This window comes from Lampetra fluviatilis, chromosome 13 (assembly GCF_964198595.1).
Source record: "Lampetra fluviatilis chromosome 13, kcLamFluv1.1, whole genome shotgun sequence".
Lineage (NCBI taxonomy): Eukaryota > Metazoa > Chordata > Hyperoartia > Petromyzontiformes > Petromyzontidae > Lampetra > Lampetra fluviatilis.
The window spans coordinates 13,226,912-13,245,417 of NC_136287.1; the positions used below are offsets into that span (position 1 = coordinate 13,226,912).

General features: G+C 50.8%; 1 protein-coding gene across 1 annotated transcript in view; it reads right to left on the reverse strand.

The window, feature by feature from the left end:
- LOC144935565 (unconventional myosin-Va-like) overlaps positions 1-18,506 on the reverse strand; it is a 112,036-nt gene that overhangs the window by 61,295 nt on the left and 32,235 nt on the right. Inside the window, exons 2-4 of the mRNA XM_078862344.1 lie at positions 4,817-4,927; positions 3,751-3,916; positions 1,405-1,549 (exon numbers count right to left, since the gene is read on the reverse strand). Of these exons, the coding sequence (XP_078718470.1) occupies positions 1,405-1,549; positions 3,751-3,916; positions 4,817-4,927 (422 nt within the window). The remainder of the gene's footprint in view (positions 1-1,404; positions 1,550-3,750; positions 3,917-4,816; positions 4,928-18,506) is intronic.

Here is an 18,506-nt window from a genome sequence, read left to right on the forward strand (position 1 = left end):
ATTGAAAACTCATTTATTTAGAACTGCTTTTGGTGTTCAGTTTGTTGTCCTTCCCCCGCACCTCCGAATAGCGCGGTTGGCGCGAAAGCAGTGCAACGCCACGCACGTGCATGACGTGCCGGCAGATTCCCACCGTGAGCGCAACGCAGGGCCATTCGGTCGCAACTGCGAAAACCCACTCGGTCGCACCACGGTGGCCATCGAACCTTACTCACAGCGGGGTGGGGGGGAGCGGGGGGTTGAAGGGGGGGGTTGAAGGGGGGGGTGAAGGGGGGGGGGGTTACACGCTTAACGGTCACCCAGCTCATTGACCTCCACCTGATTGGAAGAGACAGTGAGACGGGGACGCGCGCTTTGTTGACGAGAGAGAGAGAGAGAGGACCTTTGTGTGACCGGCGTGCATTGGAGCCAGCGGCCAGCGCCGCCGTCTTATCTACGCACGTGCACACACTGGGCCTTGTGTCGGTCTTCGTGTGCCTGGTCGCCGCGTGGATATTGAACCCGGCGCGCTTCGCGACGTCGTAATTCTACACCGAGAGTAGCGACGCCACCCCTTTTCTTTCCCGTGAGAAGACCAATAATGGTCGTAGTCATTTGGAATCTTTCACCCAGAACAGCATGGGCGTGAGAACGAAGGAGTCATTCCCTCACCCCTCATTCCTTCACTCATTCCCACACACCTCAATTCTACACACCTCATTCCCCACACACCTCATTCCCAAACACCTCATTCCCAAACACCTCGCAGAGTTTGTAGAGGAAATTAAAGCGGCACGTGGAATCCCAAGCAGACGGAGAGAGAGCGAACGCTAAAGCTCCCAGCAGCCGCGCGTTAGAAACCTCAATGCAGCGCAGGCTCCCTGCGTGCGCAACCACGCCGTGAAGCAACACTCGCGTCTCACACGCACGCACACACGCACCGCGGCCATCGCTACGCCAGCCACTGAGTCAACTCCGATGCAACGTGCGGGGGCACCATCGGGGGGCCCCATTACACGCTCGCTACGGCCAGATGGAAGTTCTGGCTACGGGGTGCAGCAGGAGGGGGGAGATGCGTTGCTCTGTTCCGGCAAGCCACTGGGGAAAAGTGTTAAACCTACAGCTTATTTTTTTCATTAACAAGGGTTTAACACAGGCCCACACACGCAACTGAATGCACCACTACCATCCCAACGTGAATGAAAGTTAGTTCGTCTGAGCACACGCGACAGATGGTCAACTATAGTCCTAATTGGCCGAAACGCTACGTCCAAGTAAATAGCCACTCCCATCGTCGCACGAACGGCCACTGAAATGTACATCCAAAGTTTGTGGACCTGCCCCGGTGCTCTTCCCTGCCCCATTCCCTCCCCGGTGGGGGGGGCACGGCCCCTCTCTCCTCCCTCCCCGGCGCGGGGGGCCCACCGTGCCATCTGCTTGTAGGCCTCCTCAGCGACGGCAAAGATGTGCGGGTCCATGTCGCCCATGTTCTGCCCGCTGTAGGCGAAGATGATATCCTCGCCATAGATGGGCATCTGCTCGTAAGGGTTGATGGCGACCAGCACGATGCCTGCGGTGAGAACGACGAGCCGACTTAAGGGAAGGCACTTGAGGAGACGTCGCAACACTGAGCGGTCCGTCCGGGGCGAACACATCGAACTCATCATCGAGTCCATCGCGCGAGCGCTTATTGCGCTATCTCGCCCAACGGGGCCCACCTCTGTTCATCCCCTAGGCGGTGAACCTGCATGCGGTGCAAGAAAGCGGAACGTCAAACGTCAGCGTTTACATCCGACGCGCACAGCGTGGGGGGGGGGGTGCAGCGGTGGCCACGTGGCTCGTGCGATGATGCGCTCCGAATCCGGTGACGCGAGTTTCGATTACCCCCCCACCCCCTCCCCCGGCCGTGCCGAACGTCGGTGGCGAGCGGGAACGCAACCGGCACCTTCACGGAGCGGCACTGATCGGAATGGTGAAGTATGGTTAACCAAACACTCCCCCTCCTCTTCCCCTGCCCCCCCCATGACCGACACAGCGTGGTGCGGCATTCGTCGAGGAGCGCATTGACAGGGGGGGGGAGGCTCTATTAATTAACTTAATAATATATTATCATGAAAAAGTATGCATGTCTGCTTATGCATATGCATTTAGTCCTCAAGGATGGGCTCATCCAACTTAAGTGAGAGAAAACATTCATGTCCGTGTTGTTTTCATGCAGTCATTGACGACTGGGCACAGACAGTCACACGCTCAACCAACCACGAGCTGGCGTCTCTTCCGGCCGCATGGAGCGTGCGTCGCCACGCGGCTGACATTTCGAATTTGCTCACAAGTGTGAAACTAAAAACCAAATGTTTTTTTTTATTTTACCAGGTAAGGCCCCACTGAGATGTATAGCTCTTTATCAGAGGAGGACCCGGCCACAAATGACAGCCCAACAAAAGTGGCTTATCGTGTGGATATTTATTGAAGCCAGATTCTCTAAACGCACGTTTCTATATGTGGAGGGAAAAACGGGAGGACTGGGAGGAAAATCCACGCGAACACACAAATTCCAAATATAGAGCAGGCGTCAGGGTTGGGATCGAACCCACGACCTCCTGCATACCAGGCGAGGCAGTCAACATCTCCTAGCCACCATGATGATGATGATGATGAGAGAGGGACACGCAAACTCCAAATATACAGCAGGTGTCAGGGTCGGGATCGAACCCACGACCTCCTGTCTACCAGGCAAGGTAGTTAACATCTCACCACCGTGGCACCCTACCTCTCTGCCCTGGGCTTCGAGAAGGTGAGTAGCTAAATGAAATGTATGAGATAGTAGCGTTGCTACAATTCACTATGACCGAGCTAATCAAATAAATTCACTCGACCAGAGAACGGCGTTTAACCCCAGGTGGCTTCTCACATTCAAACCCAGGATCCTAGCGGTGCCGGCTGTGAACCGTACACACGGCCATGCCAACTCTTGTGGCCTACTGAAACCAGCGAGGGGGTGCGGGCCACGATGGTGACAGCTCTTGACTCACAACTGAGATGGTTGAGCGTTAAAATCCCTGTAAGGGGTCAAGTCATCGTATTGGTCGATAAACTGAGAATGAGACAAAATTAAATATTAAATGAGTACCACCTTTGTGAAAGTCAATGGTGGTCACTCTTTCAGGTTAACAAAAACGAGTACTGCTGCATTGCTTGCTTCGGCAACATCTTTGTTTGTCTTTTTTTGCGCGATTTCACCCGGATTGAGCGACCGGCATCGCGTGCCGAGTTTGACCGCTCAGAACTCTCGCGGGGCAAGTGGAAACAATTCGTGTGAGAGGACGGCTCGCGGAGGTGAATATCACAGAGCGACCTCCGAGAATGTGTCAAGCGACCTCGGTTCCACACAGTAGTAGGCGGACGGCACTCTCTCACCCAATACCTGCCACTGACAGCAACATTCATCGCATTACAGTCAAACCAATATGATGAACTCTGAGAGCTGAAAATTAACCGATTTAACTGCAAAGGCAGTTTTGACATGCGCGTGGTTTTTTGTATGTTTGTTATGCAGTCAAGCGTAAGTGACCGGGCTGAGAACGGCAACTCGGTACGCGACAGGACTCGGTTTAATCATCCGGAATGAAATCTGGAATCTCAGCAGTGGCAGCAGCTCAGCGCTGGGCCTTACGAGCAGCACCCCCCCCCCCTGAACTCCCCCACCCTGCCCCCCCAACCACCCCACGTGACCAGTGCCCGTGACGCATGCAGCAGGTGTTGCGCGCATACCGCAGTACGTGTATATGTGGTTGGACTCGGCAAAGCGGACTTTGAGGTTGTGCAGCACGGCCGGCTCATGCAAGTAGCTGAGTGCCGTCAGATCGTTCTCTCCCACCAGAATGTCGGGGTTGCGCAGGGGCGGGAGCTGCCCCCCCTCCAGCGGGTGCTGCACCACCTGCCTCGCGGGGAGACGCACCGCATGCCACGCACCACCGTCATCGTCGTCATCATCATCGTCGTCGTTGTCGTCATCGTCGTCATCGTCGTCGTCATCATCGTCATCGTCGTTATCATTGTAATAGTCGTCATCATTGTCATCATCATCATAGTCATCCTCGTCATCATCGTTGTCATTGTCATCATCGTCGTCATCGTCGTCATCATCGTCATCATCAATTTCAACATACATACAAGGTGTCAAATGTGTGTAAGGTGTAGGCCAATCAGTTTCAAGGACAGTGCAAACATTATTGTCAAAGCATATGCTTGCATTTGTTTACCACGACCATGTGTGGTTAACGCAGACTTGATGACTTGTAAAAGGTGTCTATTTGGTGCTTAAATATCTTAACACCTCTTGTATTCATGCCAGAGAGGGTAAAGCCTTTCTTATCATTCAATAATGTATCTAACGTCTGGTATCCTGGAATGTGTACACCAACAATATCGCCGTGCCATGCCTCTTGGACTCAGGGCTGAGATGTATAATTTAGATTTCAATCATGCTTTACAAACGCAATTAAATGAACCACTTTAATCTTGTGTAATTTAGAGAGTGGCCATCTGTGTGTGTGTGCTGGTTGTCTGTGTGGGCCAACACCAGTGACGATCAGTCCTGGGCCTCCCCTAAGTCGACTCAGCCTCAGATGAGTACCCGGTGCGGAGTTGTAAACATCAGCAGTGGGGAGACAAAGGTGGCCGGGCGTGGTGCTGGCCACCCACCCACTGGTGTGCCGTGCCGGTCTTCGTAGGTTATCGCTAACAGCACTTACCCAAACAGTGTGTGAACGACACAAGGGGATCATTGGTGTCGGTGGTGCTGCCCTGTGTGGCGTGTGAAGGGTGCGCGACTGACCCTGCCATCTTCGAGCCTAAGCTGCAGCAGGCGGTCTCCGTCGCGGTAATCCTGGCAGATCTCCGCCGACACCCACACCTCGTCCGCATTCGGGATCCATACCTTGGTGAGCTGCAACGAGGCCACGCACGCGCACAGACGGGCACAGACGCGTATACACGCTTGAGCACCTCTTGTGTGAGTCCACAAAAATAAAGTAGTGTTGACCTTCATCAATCCACTGGTGGAAGAAGGGCTCCCCCCCCATACTTCATTCTCAATGACAGCCACTGTTCACCGTTTCATAACATTTCTTCGTCGCGGAAAAATGTATTCCAATGCAGCATTTGCCTTGCGGTCGAAAGGGTTTGAAAATAATCGGAATCCCGCTAGAATCGGCAGGTAGGGGGGCTGGGAAGCGAGCGCACCATTAGCCGCGGCGGTCATTCGACCGTAGGCCACCGGACTCGGTCGGCGGCTGTTTGGAGAGAGGGAACCAAGACCCGTCGAGGTAGAACTCTGCCAGTGACGTTAGCCGCGGTCGCGAACCAAAACCGGGTTGCCTAGTTCGAAGCTCGACGTGCCGTGCGCAGCAACCGCGTTTGGGAGTTATTGGACCATACTTCACCGCGCCGGTCGGTGTGGGGCTGTGAAGGGGAAGACATCGGAGGGAGCATGGTACATTACGGCGATGTAGTTTTCAGCGCTGCCCTCTGCCGCGCTGGTAAGCACGTGCAGGGCAAATGTACTGAAGTAGCCAACTGATGACAAATCTCCTCCCCGACGATTCGACGAATCGTCACAAAACTGGGTTCGATTCGTCATCCAACAGGCACCACCACGATGCCTGCCAGGAGGCAGTAATTGGAATGCGATTAGTGGAAAATAAATAAACAGATTCCAAAAAAAAAGGATTAAATTCACCATCTGGCAAAATGGCACGTAATCTGAAGAGTGCTGGACTCACAAGTATAACGAAACAAGTAGAATTCTAAATCAGCGGTCAACTTAGTTCAGGGGTCGGATCTTTACGGACTGCTTCGTGACGTAATGTGCATGTGTGCGTGTGTGCTCTTGCGGCTCTTGAAATATTGAGCTTGGTACAAAATTCGACAAAAATGGCTCTTCGTGTTATTTTGCTTGCCAACCCCTGACTGAGCTCAACATCCCTCCATGGTTGATAAGAGAGAGAGAAAGAGACACACAGCGCCATTCCGTGGTAAGCAAACGCAAGTAGTCCCGAGGTTGGGAGATTTGGGCCCCAACCGCGGCAAACGAGGCTCGCGCACCGCGAGATTTGTGCCGCCCCCTTGGGCGATTGGCGTCGCCCCACCGCTGGCCGGAGCCATGGACGCACTTTTACTTGAAGGCTTTTCACACATACACGCACGCGCGTGCGTGCGCGTACACAAGCGGAGGTGTTGTACGTCGTTCCGCTTGTGAAGGATCCCCCTTCACAGGGAAACTATTGCGCAGAAAGTGCAGTGTCGAATTCCGTACTCATTCAACCACGGCCTTCGAGGGAACGTGACGAGCTGTGTGTTAATTCCCCGTGACACGGCACGTCGAGGAATGGCACGCGATCACGGATTAATTAACGCAATTTCACGTCCGACTTTCACAGAAAGGCTCCTGATTATTTTCTAACCCGCGTTCCGCTATCACTCCTGTTATTAAAGCAAAATTTTTCTTGGCAAGGGTACCTCACTGAATACAGCACAGGTAGCAGGGCGACAGCGTCTTGGCAACTCGAGTTCAAATTCCAGCCAGCGTTGACACATCACCATCGCCGCGAGCAATAACAGGACATTTTACTGCGGTCAGTAAAATTAAGCATTGCTTGCTGACATTAAATTAACTTGTGACAAGCCAACAACGGACTGGTCATCGCCGTAACAATGTGCGTCTCCCAAGTGTCTCTCTGTGTCCCTGTCCGTTTCTCCTCCCTCTGATGTGCACAGGTATTGAGACGGCTCCGTCAATATGAAACTGCATCTCTGCAGGTCGCTCAGGTCAACGGATAATTCACAACACACTGGGGCCCATTCACGTCAACAGATTGAATTCGAGGAGCACCCAGACCGAGCGGGTCATCACAGCTCCATCTGCAGACACCTAACAAACGTATCTCTCCAAGCAGCTCTCGCCCCCCAATTGATACCCTAAACAACAAAAACACCGCGATAGACACCTCACTCACATAAACTGTCGGCCTACACGACTATCATCCCTGTGCACAGCCCTCTTCGCCGTGCCCACTGCTCTGCACCGAGTGACCACCGACACCCGCTGCCATTGTTTGGGATTCTCCGCGCTCGCACAAAACCAAATGCCACCGCTCATCAGTCAAGCGCCCAACTGCTTGAGCGAGCCGTTCCCTCGGCAGCTCAACTCAAAGGCCCTTTTATGCCCCGCCCCCTGTGAAAACAGATGCTGCCTCGTGCAGCGTCAAGGGCCCCATGTAGTCCCTTCCTCCCGATCCTCATCTTTCCTGATACTCTGTTCCCTTTGATCCATTCCTTTTACTCTGAATTCCCAATATTTCCTGTTTTTATTTTGTCCACACATTACTGTACATCCTTGACTCCACTCCCCACCCCGTGGTTAGCCACCGGCAAAATGTAGTTCTACAACGGATACTTCACCGTTACAACAACGACAACGAGCATCGGTTCTCACGTCCGATTTGTGCAAACAAAAACATAACTGTTGACGAGTCACCGGCTGATGCTGGGATGAGATGGGACTTTGGTATTTCATGTGAACGATGCTCTTTTGAAAACTGGTGGAACTGTCACGTGACTGGCCATGCAAGCTGCCCTCCAACACAGCTGTGGCCAGCAGTACGTGTCCACAACTACTCGGCAAGCATTGGCGCCTCCGCAATGCGGCATCATAAATGTCCACTTCCAATACGCGGCAGCCACCGAACACGATTCTGAATGAGAACGGGTTGTACGTACGTACGTTGAACTTCTTTTGCACAGTACGTAGCCAACCATGCTAATCGGAGGTGCGTGGAAAGGACAACAAACTAAACACAAAAATCAGTTCTAAAGAAATTCGTTTTCAATCTAGATTTTAAAATGCACAGCTCCAGTGGCTTCTTAATATCGGTAGGAAGAGCATTCCAGACGGCCACACAAGCGCATCTGAAAGCGCGAGATGCGGTGGACGTCTTGGTACGATGCAGTGACCGTCGGGTTGGTTGATACGTTACTTTAATCAGACGTTTACAAACAACATGAGCGTACGAACGATAGTGACTTTGGATTGGAGCGAATGTACCTGCCACTTTAGAGTGGTAGCTCACCATTATAACAAACCTGAAAATGACACAGATTTCCAGGTGCGACTCAAGAGAATAAAAGGTGGCAGAAAGTAAACGTGACTGAGTCTTCTGACGTTGATGCGATCTGAAATAATGAAAAATGTCATGATTTGAGATTACTCTGCCCCATGTGGTAGGCCTACGAAAATGTTTGCTTTGGGTTAAAATTTAAAATCCCGTGACATATAGGAGTGGATATATACCGGCACTTTAAGAGGTCCAAAGTAAACGAAAAATGTCAATGTTCGATGGCCCGTAACTCTGAGAAAAGTTAATCTCGAAACGTAAAACTTTGACTCGGAGTGTCTCTCACAGAGTCCCGCGACTTATTAATGTCAAGAAGTGTTTGACGGCGACGCTGATGCCTGCTGAGATGGCTGGAGCGGAATGAACCAGGAATAAATCACGCGTGCGCGTTTTTTTCTGAACAGCCTGGTGGGCAATAATTTGTGTTGCATCAAGCAGCTCCTTTAGCCCCATGAGGCTAATTGCCTTTAGTGAAATACTCGGGGCGGTGAAATACATCATACTATTGTCTCGTCAATCCACTGCTGGATGAAAGCTTCCTTGCATGCCACACGGCTCGTGAAGGATGTGATGACCGTACTTCACCGTGTAGGTTGGTGAAGGTGACAGGAGGCATTAGAGTGGGTGTAGTAGTCTGCACTTGAATACAAAGTAAACACAAGGCGATGGGAGTTTGTATCATTGCCAAAGTAACGCTTACTGCATCGAGCCACGCACCTTGCAGATCAATGTGTCCTTGCTGGCATTCCAAAAAGGCGCACTCAGGATCGCCTTTGCCAGTACCTTTGAATGAACAGGCTACACCCTTCTGACGAGACGCACTCACGTCGAAGCGAGTCCACAAGTTTACCCTGGTTCTTTCGGTAAAGTCACGTAGAAGGGAAATAATAAAATAATAAAAATAAAACATAATCAAATAATTGTCACGACGTTTCGGCTATAACGCAAGCAGCTGTCCTCAGCTGTCCTCAGTTGCTTGTGTTGTAGCCGAAACGTCGTGAGAATAATTTTATTATGTTTTATTTTTATTATTTTATTATTTCCCTTCTACGTGACTTTACCGAAAGAACCAAGAAGATGAATCCCTGCAGTCACGAATGCTTTAAATCGAAGTTTACCCTGCTTAGAATAATGTGAGCACGATGCGCTGGGCCAGAGGTTCCCCCGGTTGATGAGATACATGTTATTTAATTTTTGAAATGAAATAAATCCCCAAGCTTGTTTATTTATTTAATCCGGCATCAGCCGCAATTTGCTCCGGCAGCGGATTATGTGATGCGTGTTTTATTGTGTGATCAAATCACCTGCCATGCACCCAATAATCATCAGATCTCAGAAGCTAAGCAGGTTCTGGGCCTGCTGTTTTTCTGCCTTGCCTAAGCTGGGATTTGGTGTTGATAAATCGGCAGTATATAAGTATGCAATTTATACTTATATACTTTTTTATATTTATTTCACTTGTTTTCTCTATTTTGCCCTCCGATAATTTTTTTGTGCATTGTGTTGCTGTTGTAATTTGCTGACCTGCCCCAAACTGGGACATCTCTGACAAAGACCTTCATATCGCTCACCGGACTCCTCCTCCTCCTGCAGTCGAAAAATTCTGATTCTGGATAACACTTTGTGTGGGCGACTGCCACGCACGGACTGTCATACGGTTGCAGAGATTCGTGGTGAGCAACAGAGGACATTGCAGCAAACGCCACTGTTGTTCTGGACATCCTTGAGCCCTGCACCACCGATTAGCAGTTGGCTGCGTACTGTGCGAAAGAAGTTCAACGCACGTACATCTATGCTCCACGCCTACACCAATCGACACTGACCAGTTTGGTAAAATCATCATTTCACGATGCGTGAAACATGGTAAAACAACCCCCACGACAGATGCATCAAGGGAAGGCCTTCATCCGGCAGTGGATTGACATCGGCTACGCGGCCTCCCTAAAACTCTATTCGGCAAACTGCCCGAGGAATTTTACCTATCTACCCAGCACGCACGCACGCACCCATGCCTGCACACACCCAGCCCACATTGACTCGGGAATTAAAGCGACAACAAACGATATCTATCGCCACGGTTCCTCTCGAATAACGATGCGGTCCGCCCCCCCCCGCCCCCAACCCAAGTGCTGGCACAACATGCACGCAAATCGCTTTGCGCGCACGGCGAGCAGATTACAAGCTCGTAACCTCAGCAGTCACGCGCGCCAGGATCTTGTACAGTTTCACGGAGAGCGATTAGTAAGTGACACGCAGCACTCGCGCACAGCCCTATGCACTATTGTGCAGCAATGCACTATTGTGCAGCAATAGTGCATAGGTGTCACCTTTGCGGCTCACCTACATCTCCTCTCTCGTACACGTGCTCGTGCTGCTCGTATACACGGTGGCGAGATGTTAACCACCTCGCCTGGTATGCAGGCGGTCGTGGGTTCGATCCCGACCCTGACACCTGATGTATATTTGGAGTTTGCGTGTTCTCTCGCCCCATGGTAGCGTGGATTTTTCTCTGGATCCCCTGACATTTTTCTTCCACATTCAGTAACGTGTTGAGAGTATTTGGCTGCTATAAATTTCAATACGATAAACCACTTTGTTGAGCTATCATTCATGGCCAAAGTCAAGGTGACTTCCTGCTCCAATGAGAATGACGCAGTGCTCGCATTCCTATGGCAGGGGCAAGTCTACTGCCGACTTTCCCATAAATTGGTACTTATTTTATCGACCCCGGTGGGATGATTGGCTGAATCAACCCCCCAAGCAGGTTTTTAACTGGCGAGTTTCATGCTGTAGGCGATAGACTATAGTCCGAGCCACCCAGCCACACGCGAGGAAATGATTATGAAGGCATGGCAGAGGAAACTGACAACAATTCAATGAAAAGAGGCTTAGTATACAATGGAGAGAGTATAAGCTGACAAACATCAAATGTGTTCATGGATTTCACTGTACATAGAATTGCGTGCACGGAAATGGACAGACGCGCAGCCGCAAAGACGCACAGACGAGACACAGACACACTGACGCACAAAACGCAGAGATACACACAACGCACAGACGCACAAAACGCACAGACGCAAAAAACGCACAGAGGCACAGATGCAGAGCCACACAGACGTACAGACGCATGTCTAAAAATGACATGGAAATTCTGCAAAGGTCAAATCGAACCAAAATTAAACCACAAACTCCGCTTGCCCTCGAGCCGGCGAGGTCCTCAGCTGCGCAAATCGGTTCCTCTCCCGTGACATTAGACCAGCGGGACACGGTGTCCAGACAAGCGGGGCGAGGCCAAAACCAACGTTGGGGCCAGCACGACTATGGTGCTCACCAACCGCGTCGAACGGACAACACCGAAGGGAAAAGCACAAACGCGCGTCAACGCACACACACGCACGCACGCGCCAAAACAAAATTCGCTCTGGAGATGAGATGATCTCCTTCTTTATTGTGGCATTTGTGAATGATCCGTGCACACGTCAGCAACAATGGCAGTAAGTAGATGTGGCCGACAGAGATAAGCCGGTCTGCGTAGAGCACCGATAGCTCAGGAAATACATCCGGCAGAGACTACAAATTGCATTTCACTCAACCTGTCCCCAGTTCAGTCCCTCCCCCGGTGAGAGAAAAAAAAATATAGACAATTGCCAATTCAAGAAATGGATATTTTTAGGGATTTCATACATCATATCTGCGTGGTTCGTGACATCCTGATGAGTCTACAAGGTATTCCCCGTTCCTGCTGAGAAAGGTAGTTTCAATGTTTTGACCGATTTCATCGTTCACCTTCCGACAAAAGGTTGTCAACGTGGCTGTCTTAGACATTCCTAATTGCTAGAATAGGTTGACGTTCCTATGCGTCCAACCCAGAATCATAGCACACAGGCATGAACCATGCCATGGGTATGCAGATTCAAATGGCCACGTCAATCATTTAAGTCAAATTAAATCAATCACGAGGAAGTTCTCAAAATGATGATGTGTGTGCAACGCGATCAGTGCCGAACTTGGACTTTGAGTTGATGGGCAGTGGAATATCACGGCGATGTCATTTCCCAGAATTATGGTACAAGACGGAGTCTGTAGATGGCACAGTGGTCTGTGACGAGGTGTGTGTTAGTGCAGCAATCAGCGCTACGAACCCGGCGACCCGAGTTCGATTCCTGCTCACGACCAACACCAATGACGGATTATCTGAACCGGTCCAAGGCCCCATTAGCTCGACTCGGCCTCAAACGAGTACCTGGGTGCGGTGTGTAAACATCGCCATTGGGGAGACAAAGGCGGCCGGGCGTGGTGCTGACCACCCACCTCCTCGTGTGCCGTGCCGAATTTCATGTGCAACTCGCTAACAGCACTTTCCCCAACAGGCTTGTTAAGGCTGCACAGGGGATCTTTGTCTTTGATGGCATGCGGGGTCTGTGACGAAAGTGTGTGTGTGTGTCCCTGCCGGGCCAGGCGAGCGCGTTCACTTGATGGGAGGGTGGCTTTATCGGTGATTGCTCGTGAATAAAATATGGCTGTCCCGGAATAAAAACATGATGGCCAGACGGCAGATGGCAAAATCTCTGCCTCCTCGCATTGAGCCGAGCTCACGTGGCAGCACTAACGAGGCTTTGGGCAGCGACCAGGGTCGCCACCTTTTCCACGGCAAAGCAAACCCGCACGTATCTCTCGGTCGACACGAGGTCCATTCTCAAAACTGTGCAGTTTACCGCAATGAAGTTCAACGCAGCCACACCGGTACCAGATCTTGGCCACAAATAAAATTCCTGCCGCCCGAACACCGATGCCAATTCCTGGATTGTCTGGGGTCCAACCCATGGTGAAGGCATTTTGTGCCATTTCAAGTTGGTGAAGCCTCCGTGAGATACCCTGGATTCGCAACCGCTCAAGGGCAGTCAATGTCAGAGCTCAGAGCAGTCGGCATTGCCCCATTCGTTACACTGGCCCCACAAAGCGTTTCTATAACGAGCCGAGCCCAGGCACACAGAGCATTCTCTCACTGTTTATCAGCGTGGCCTGAGGCTGCGTTGCATGCACGTAATTGTTTTCGCACTTGGTGCCATTAGCAATACGTTAGCTGCTTAGTTTTTGTTTGCATTATAAATATAATCGGAGATTTCATATTTTAGAGCTTCACACAATTGCATACGTAATTAATATATTCCTGCAACAACAAAAAACCCAGTTTAATTTCTATTCTCATGCATTCTTTACAATCACTTGTAAAAGTCCACAATAAAATTAAAACTCATGGTTAGAGAGCGGTGCCGGGTTTCCTGGTCGCCGTGAACGTGCGGTGGAAAATAAAAACATTACGATCAAAGGTCCGATAGCGAGGGGGGGGTAGAGTGGCTGGAGTGGCCCAGCGGTGGAAGGCGATGCCTGCTGTCGGTGAGCTTAGCCGGGATTTCAAGTCGCAAGTTGATTTGGTGAAGCAAGGTGCCAACTCCAAGAAACTGGCATAGATACTCATTCGTAAAAGTGATCCGCATCGTCAAACTGAGACTCCTTCCCCTCTCCTCCCTCCACTGTTTCACATCCGCTCCGAGCTCACAATGCACACCTCGGCAGCAGCACCTCTACCCAAGTCGTTTGCCGTTTACTTCTCGTGGTTCCCGCTACAGTTGTTTTAGTCGCTCGATTGAATTCGCTTCACTTCACGCTCACCTCCTCTCCAACCGTTCGTTACCTCCTCATTTTATTTTGGTGAGATTTGGCTGTTTATTTTGTTATTGTTGTTATTGTGTGTTTTTCAAGCACTGTTTTGGCGTGCACCTGACGCGTTCTGCTCCGTTGTTGCCTATTCTGCCGCACGGATCACTCTTGACGTTGTTCTTGTTGTTGCTCTGTGCTGATAAGCACCGCAGATCCTCCTTGCAAACTATAGCTGGGCAACTGGCGAAATGGGACATTCCGTGTAACCAATACACACCGATTGATTGATGAGTACAGAAATGAGGCGAATAGAAATCAGCACAAAAACAAAACCGTGAGTGCCTCCCCAAATATATATTAAAAATAAATCATCAGCTGAACACGGCGGGAGGAAGAGGGTAAAATAAGCAAACAAATAAATACAAACCTCGCTATAGCCCCGTGACGGAGTTAAGAGCTGGGCAGCAGACCCCCCCCAGCCCCCAGAACAGTTGAGACTAAGCTCCCGGGCGATGTGTTATGGGACAGAATGCCGTGGTGGCATCTGAACATTCTGTTTGGTTTCAATTGTTGTGGTGAATTGGGCCCCGTGGAACCAAATGTAAAAGGTCAAGGGAGCGTGAAAATGCAGACAAAACAAACATCGTTCATTTTTGTTGTATCATTAATGTGACAACTATACAATCATACAGATAAGAAGATTTTCTTCTCATGTGGAAGGATTTGTTTTGTGTCTCTCCCCGCCCCCCCCCAGTAAAGCGTTTCCTCCATCGGAGATCTATACTGTACCTGTCAACCCCTTATCAGTGCCCTACCTTATTACAGACCAATTGAGACCTTATTGGTCACCCTTGAAAACTTCAATGTTCATCCTACAAAGTCTCATCACAAGAGAGAAACACAAACAAATAGACACTTTTTTTTTGTCCGTATTGAAACGGCTGTGCGCCGTATGGACCTCAAAACTCAATTTCCCTGTACAAGAATCCGGAGTAAACCGTGTGGGGGTTCACAGCTGTGGAGATCCCTGGCACGCGCGCCCACGCTGAGCATTCCCGGTCACCTCTCCATCCACTCCATGGGGACCCTTGGGGCGCCATTTTGTTTTACCGCCTGGCTAAGCTCTTTTCTGAGGTTTTAATCCATCGGCCGCCTCCCGCGCGATCGGCGGCGTCGCTCCAAACATTCCCTCGACCAGCAATCCTCGGAGCACGCCTGAACGGGCGCACGCAACGTGCAAGAAAATGACGACGGACACACGGATCTCAACTAACGGAACGTGCTAGATCTGCACTTGAAACGCGGAAACTTTTGAATCCGCGAGCTGCAAGCTACTAATCATGTTAACTAAAAGACTGACCTTCTCTGCCCCCAATAGGCCATCGCGATGTGCGTATGCAACCTGCACTTGCTGACAAATGACAACATGACACATCTTTAGAGTATGACAGGAGATTTTTGGTGATGATCACATGGGCACCTGCTTTATTTAAGAGAGGGGGGGGGGATATCACAGCATTCTTACACATTCTTTACCGCTGACAAAATTGCCCTTCCAAATTCCATACACTCTGGGGAGCCAGAACCTACAGTTTAAGGAGCGCATGACGTGTACTTGGCAACATCCAGGAGGTTGGCCCGTTTCATTAGTTTCATTTTTACGGAGAAACATTACAGGCAGTGGCCCGGGATACACAGTCATAACTCGCAGTGAGTGGGCGCCTTGGTGCAGTTTTGTCAGCTGATAGAACAAACTCATGTTTGATAAACTAAACTTTTTTATTTTAGCAGGTAAGGCCCACTGAGCTATATAGCTCTTTTTCACAAGCGACCTGGGCAGAAAGGATAGCTCAACGAAGTGGCTTGTCATGTGCATATTTATAGCAGCCAATTACTCTAAACGCACGTTGATTCTAAATGATGTGGAGAGAAAAACTGGAGGACCCGGAGAAAAATCCCCGCAAAAACGGGAAGAGAGAGACATGCAAACTCCTTCGTAGGATTGCTCCTACTACTGTATACAATCTCAAGGCTTTATGTCTAATCCATTGCTGTGATCAATGTGTCCGATCTAAACGGATCAGGGTAGAAATGAGGTTGACATTTGTCCACAAATCTGGCTGTTGCCCGATTAATCTAGTTGTAATTACTGGCGAAACGTTGTACTCAGATTGCAAATGTTGTGGCTTTGCTCTCAAATACACCCAAAAAAAACTCTATTATGGTTGATATTGGTTGCGAAAGCCTACGTGTTAAACAGACATTATATCTTCATTTCCGAAAAGACACTATAAAACGATCAACTTAACGTTGACGACTGAACATACTGCTGCCGGCTATTTGTCTAGAGAATGCAAGTGAGGATATTGGCACCGGAGGACCCAGAACTATACACGAAGAGGTGGCCACAGAGATGCCCGCGGGCACGTGTGAAACATTTCTACAATCGGGAGCGCCTCTGTGACCGACGTACAAAGGACACACGTCTACAGACAGCAGCAGCAGCAGCAGCTGGTGCTGGAGGAATACGCCCCAAGCAAGAAGATGAGCCGCGACCAATGTGACAATTAGAAGAGAAAAAACAACTACAGCCATCGTCCGCTACTCACATTGCTCACACCCGTGCCACCTCAGGGCAGGTGCGCCACCGGTGGCACGCACGCCGGTGTGCACGGAGCGGGTCGATGGCAAGGCGCACGCACCACCTCTGCACCACCTGTGCACTACCTGTGCACCACCTGTGCACCATCTGTGCACCACCTGTGCACCACCTGTGCTCCCCACTGAGCCCACTTGCCGTGTTTTAGCCAATCGGTTCGTTACCGCGAGGATTGCTCCTCCACTCTGCTCCGTTGCCAGAGGCTCGGCTGCCATCTGCCGCCTCGTAACATTTTTCCCGAAAACTTCTTCCACCGAGGCCGATCCCGACATCGCCCCTCGCCGGCTGTCGGCAAGTCCACTCAGCCCCAGATGGCGTTGTACAACATCCGCCCACCCTCCCTCTAGCCCGCAACAACAGCCCATGGAAGGAGCGTTCCTTTTCTTTCCCATTGCCGGATAAAAGCCCCCTTCATGCCATGTTACGCATTGGGCGGAGGTGGTTTGACCATACTTCACCATGCTGGTCTGACCATACTTCACCATGCTGGTCTGTGCATGTTGTTCACATATCGCTCGCCACTGATGTTAGCCTTGGATGGGAACTGAGCTCAGCTTGCTGCTGGGTTCAGAGGGCGGTGCGCCAATCGCTACGCCACCGCCCCATCCTACAGATGTTGCGTAGAAAGGAAAATCCCCCGTTCAGCCTACACAAACTGTTGGGGTTATCAGCGAGTGCTGTTAGCGAGCTCCTATGAAAGCCGGGATGGCACACGAGGAGGTGGGTGGCCAGCAGTACGCCCGGCCGCCTATGTCTCCTCAGCAGAGATGCACTCGGTACTCATTTAAGGCTGAGTAGATCTAGGGGAGGCACAGGACTGTTTAAAATAATCGTCACTGGTGTTGGCCGTGAGTGGGAATCATATTTGGGTCGCCGGGTTCGTAGCGCAGTACGCTAACCACCACGCGACCGCTGCCCAGGCACATATGCACACAAACGGTTAAGCGCGAGCGAAGATTGGTTGTCAAACTGACACGAGAGGGCAGGACATTTCACGACAACCGCCGGTGTTCATTTAACCCTTTCCTATTTCGACGACGTACACTAAAGTAAAATCACTCTATCGGTACCGAGGCTCCTACAAGGCCATGGCACAGTTTGGCGCTGGCTATCGCAGAGTGCGGTGATCACGTCGCTACAGTTCTCTGCGGTGAGTACGTCTTTAAAAACAGCGGCGCTACTACGCCTCTCTAAATAAAATTACAAAATTCAGCGGTGAACGGGACCACCGCACCCTGCGACTTGCAGACGTCTCGGCCGACTGCCCCACGGCTCCGTGAGCTTCACGAGCAGCGCCCTCAACCTCTCGCCCAGCCGCACGCAACCCCCGACCCGCTCGAGGCTCCGGACGAACGAGCGAGAGTGTCCACCGAGCCCGGGAAAAGGTCGTCCCGTGATATGGACCGGAGCCAGCGATCGATGTGCAAGTCTGCAGAGAGGGCGCAGCGGCGGCAGCGGCGGCAGCAGCAACCACTCGGCGTGGCTGCACGTGGCACGCCAGCAAAGACATCGATGCTTGCTAAATATTTAATGTGAGGATTTACCACATTCATAATTTATTTACTTTTCTTTACTGTTATTTACACGAGGTACCTTTCCTTTCTTTGGTTAGAGAATTCTCTACACTTTGAAGACGCACCTGAAGCGTTTAAAACATTCCCCAAGAGATAATATTTTATTTGCCCACGACCAAATCTAACGTAGCTTCGGCCGTAGCGCGTTCGCCGTTCGTTGCAGAGGTTCACAGTTCGATTGGAGCGACCACCGTGGTTACTACCGCGGTGGAGTGTAGTCACCGAAATAATGGCACGCACCGTCCGCTTCATAGTGAACGTGAAATATCCCGTGACGTCATTCGTCACGAGATCTTTAAATCGCACCAACCATGCTAATCGCTCCGCAGACTATCACGGTTGCTTACGTACGGTGCGTAAGAAGCTCAACGTACGTAGACACAAGGGTAGGCGTCAGGATCTAAACTTGAGAGATTACCCGCAAATTACTCAATTGGACCATGAACAGCAACAACGTGG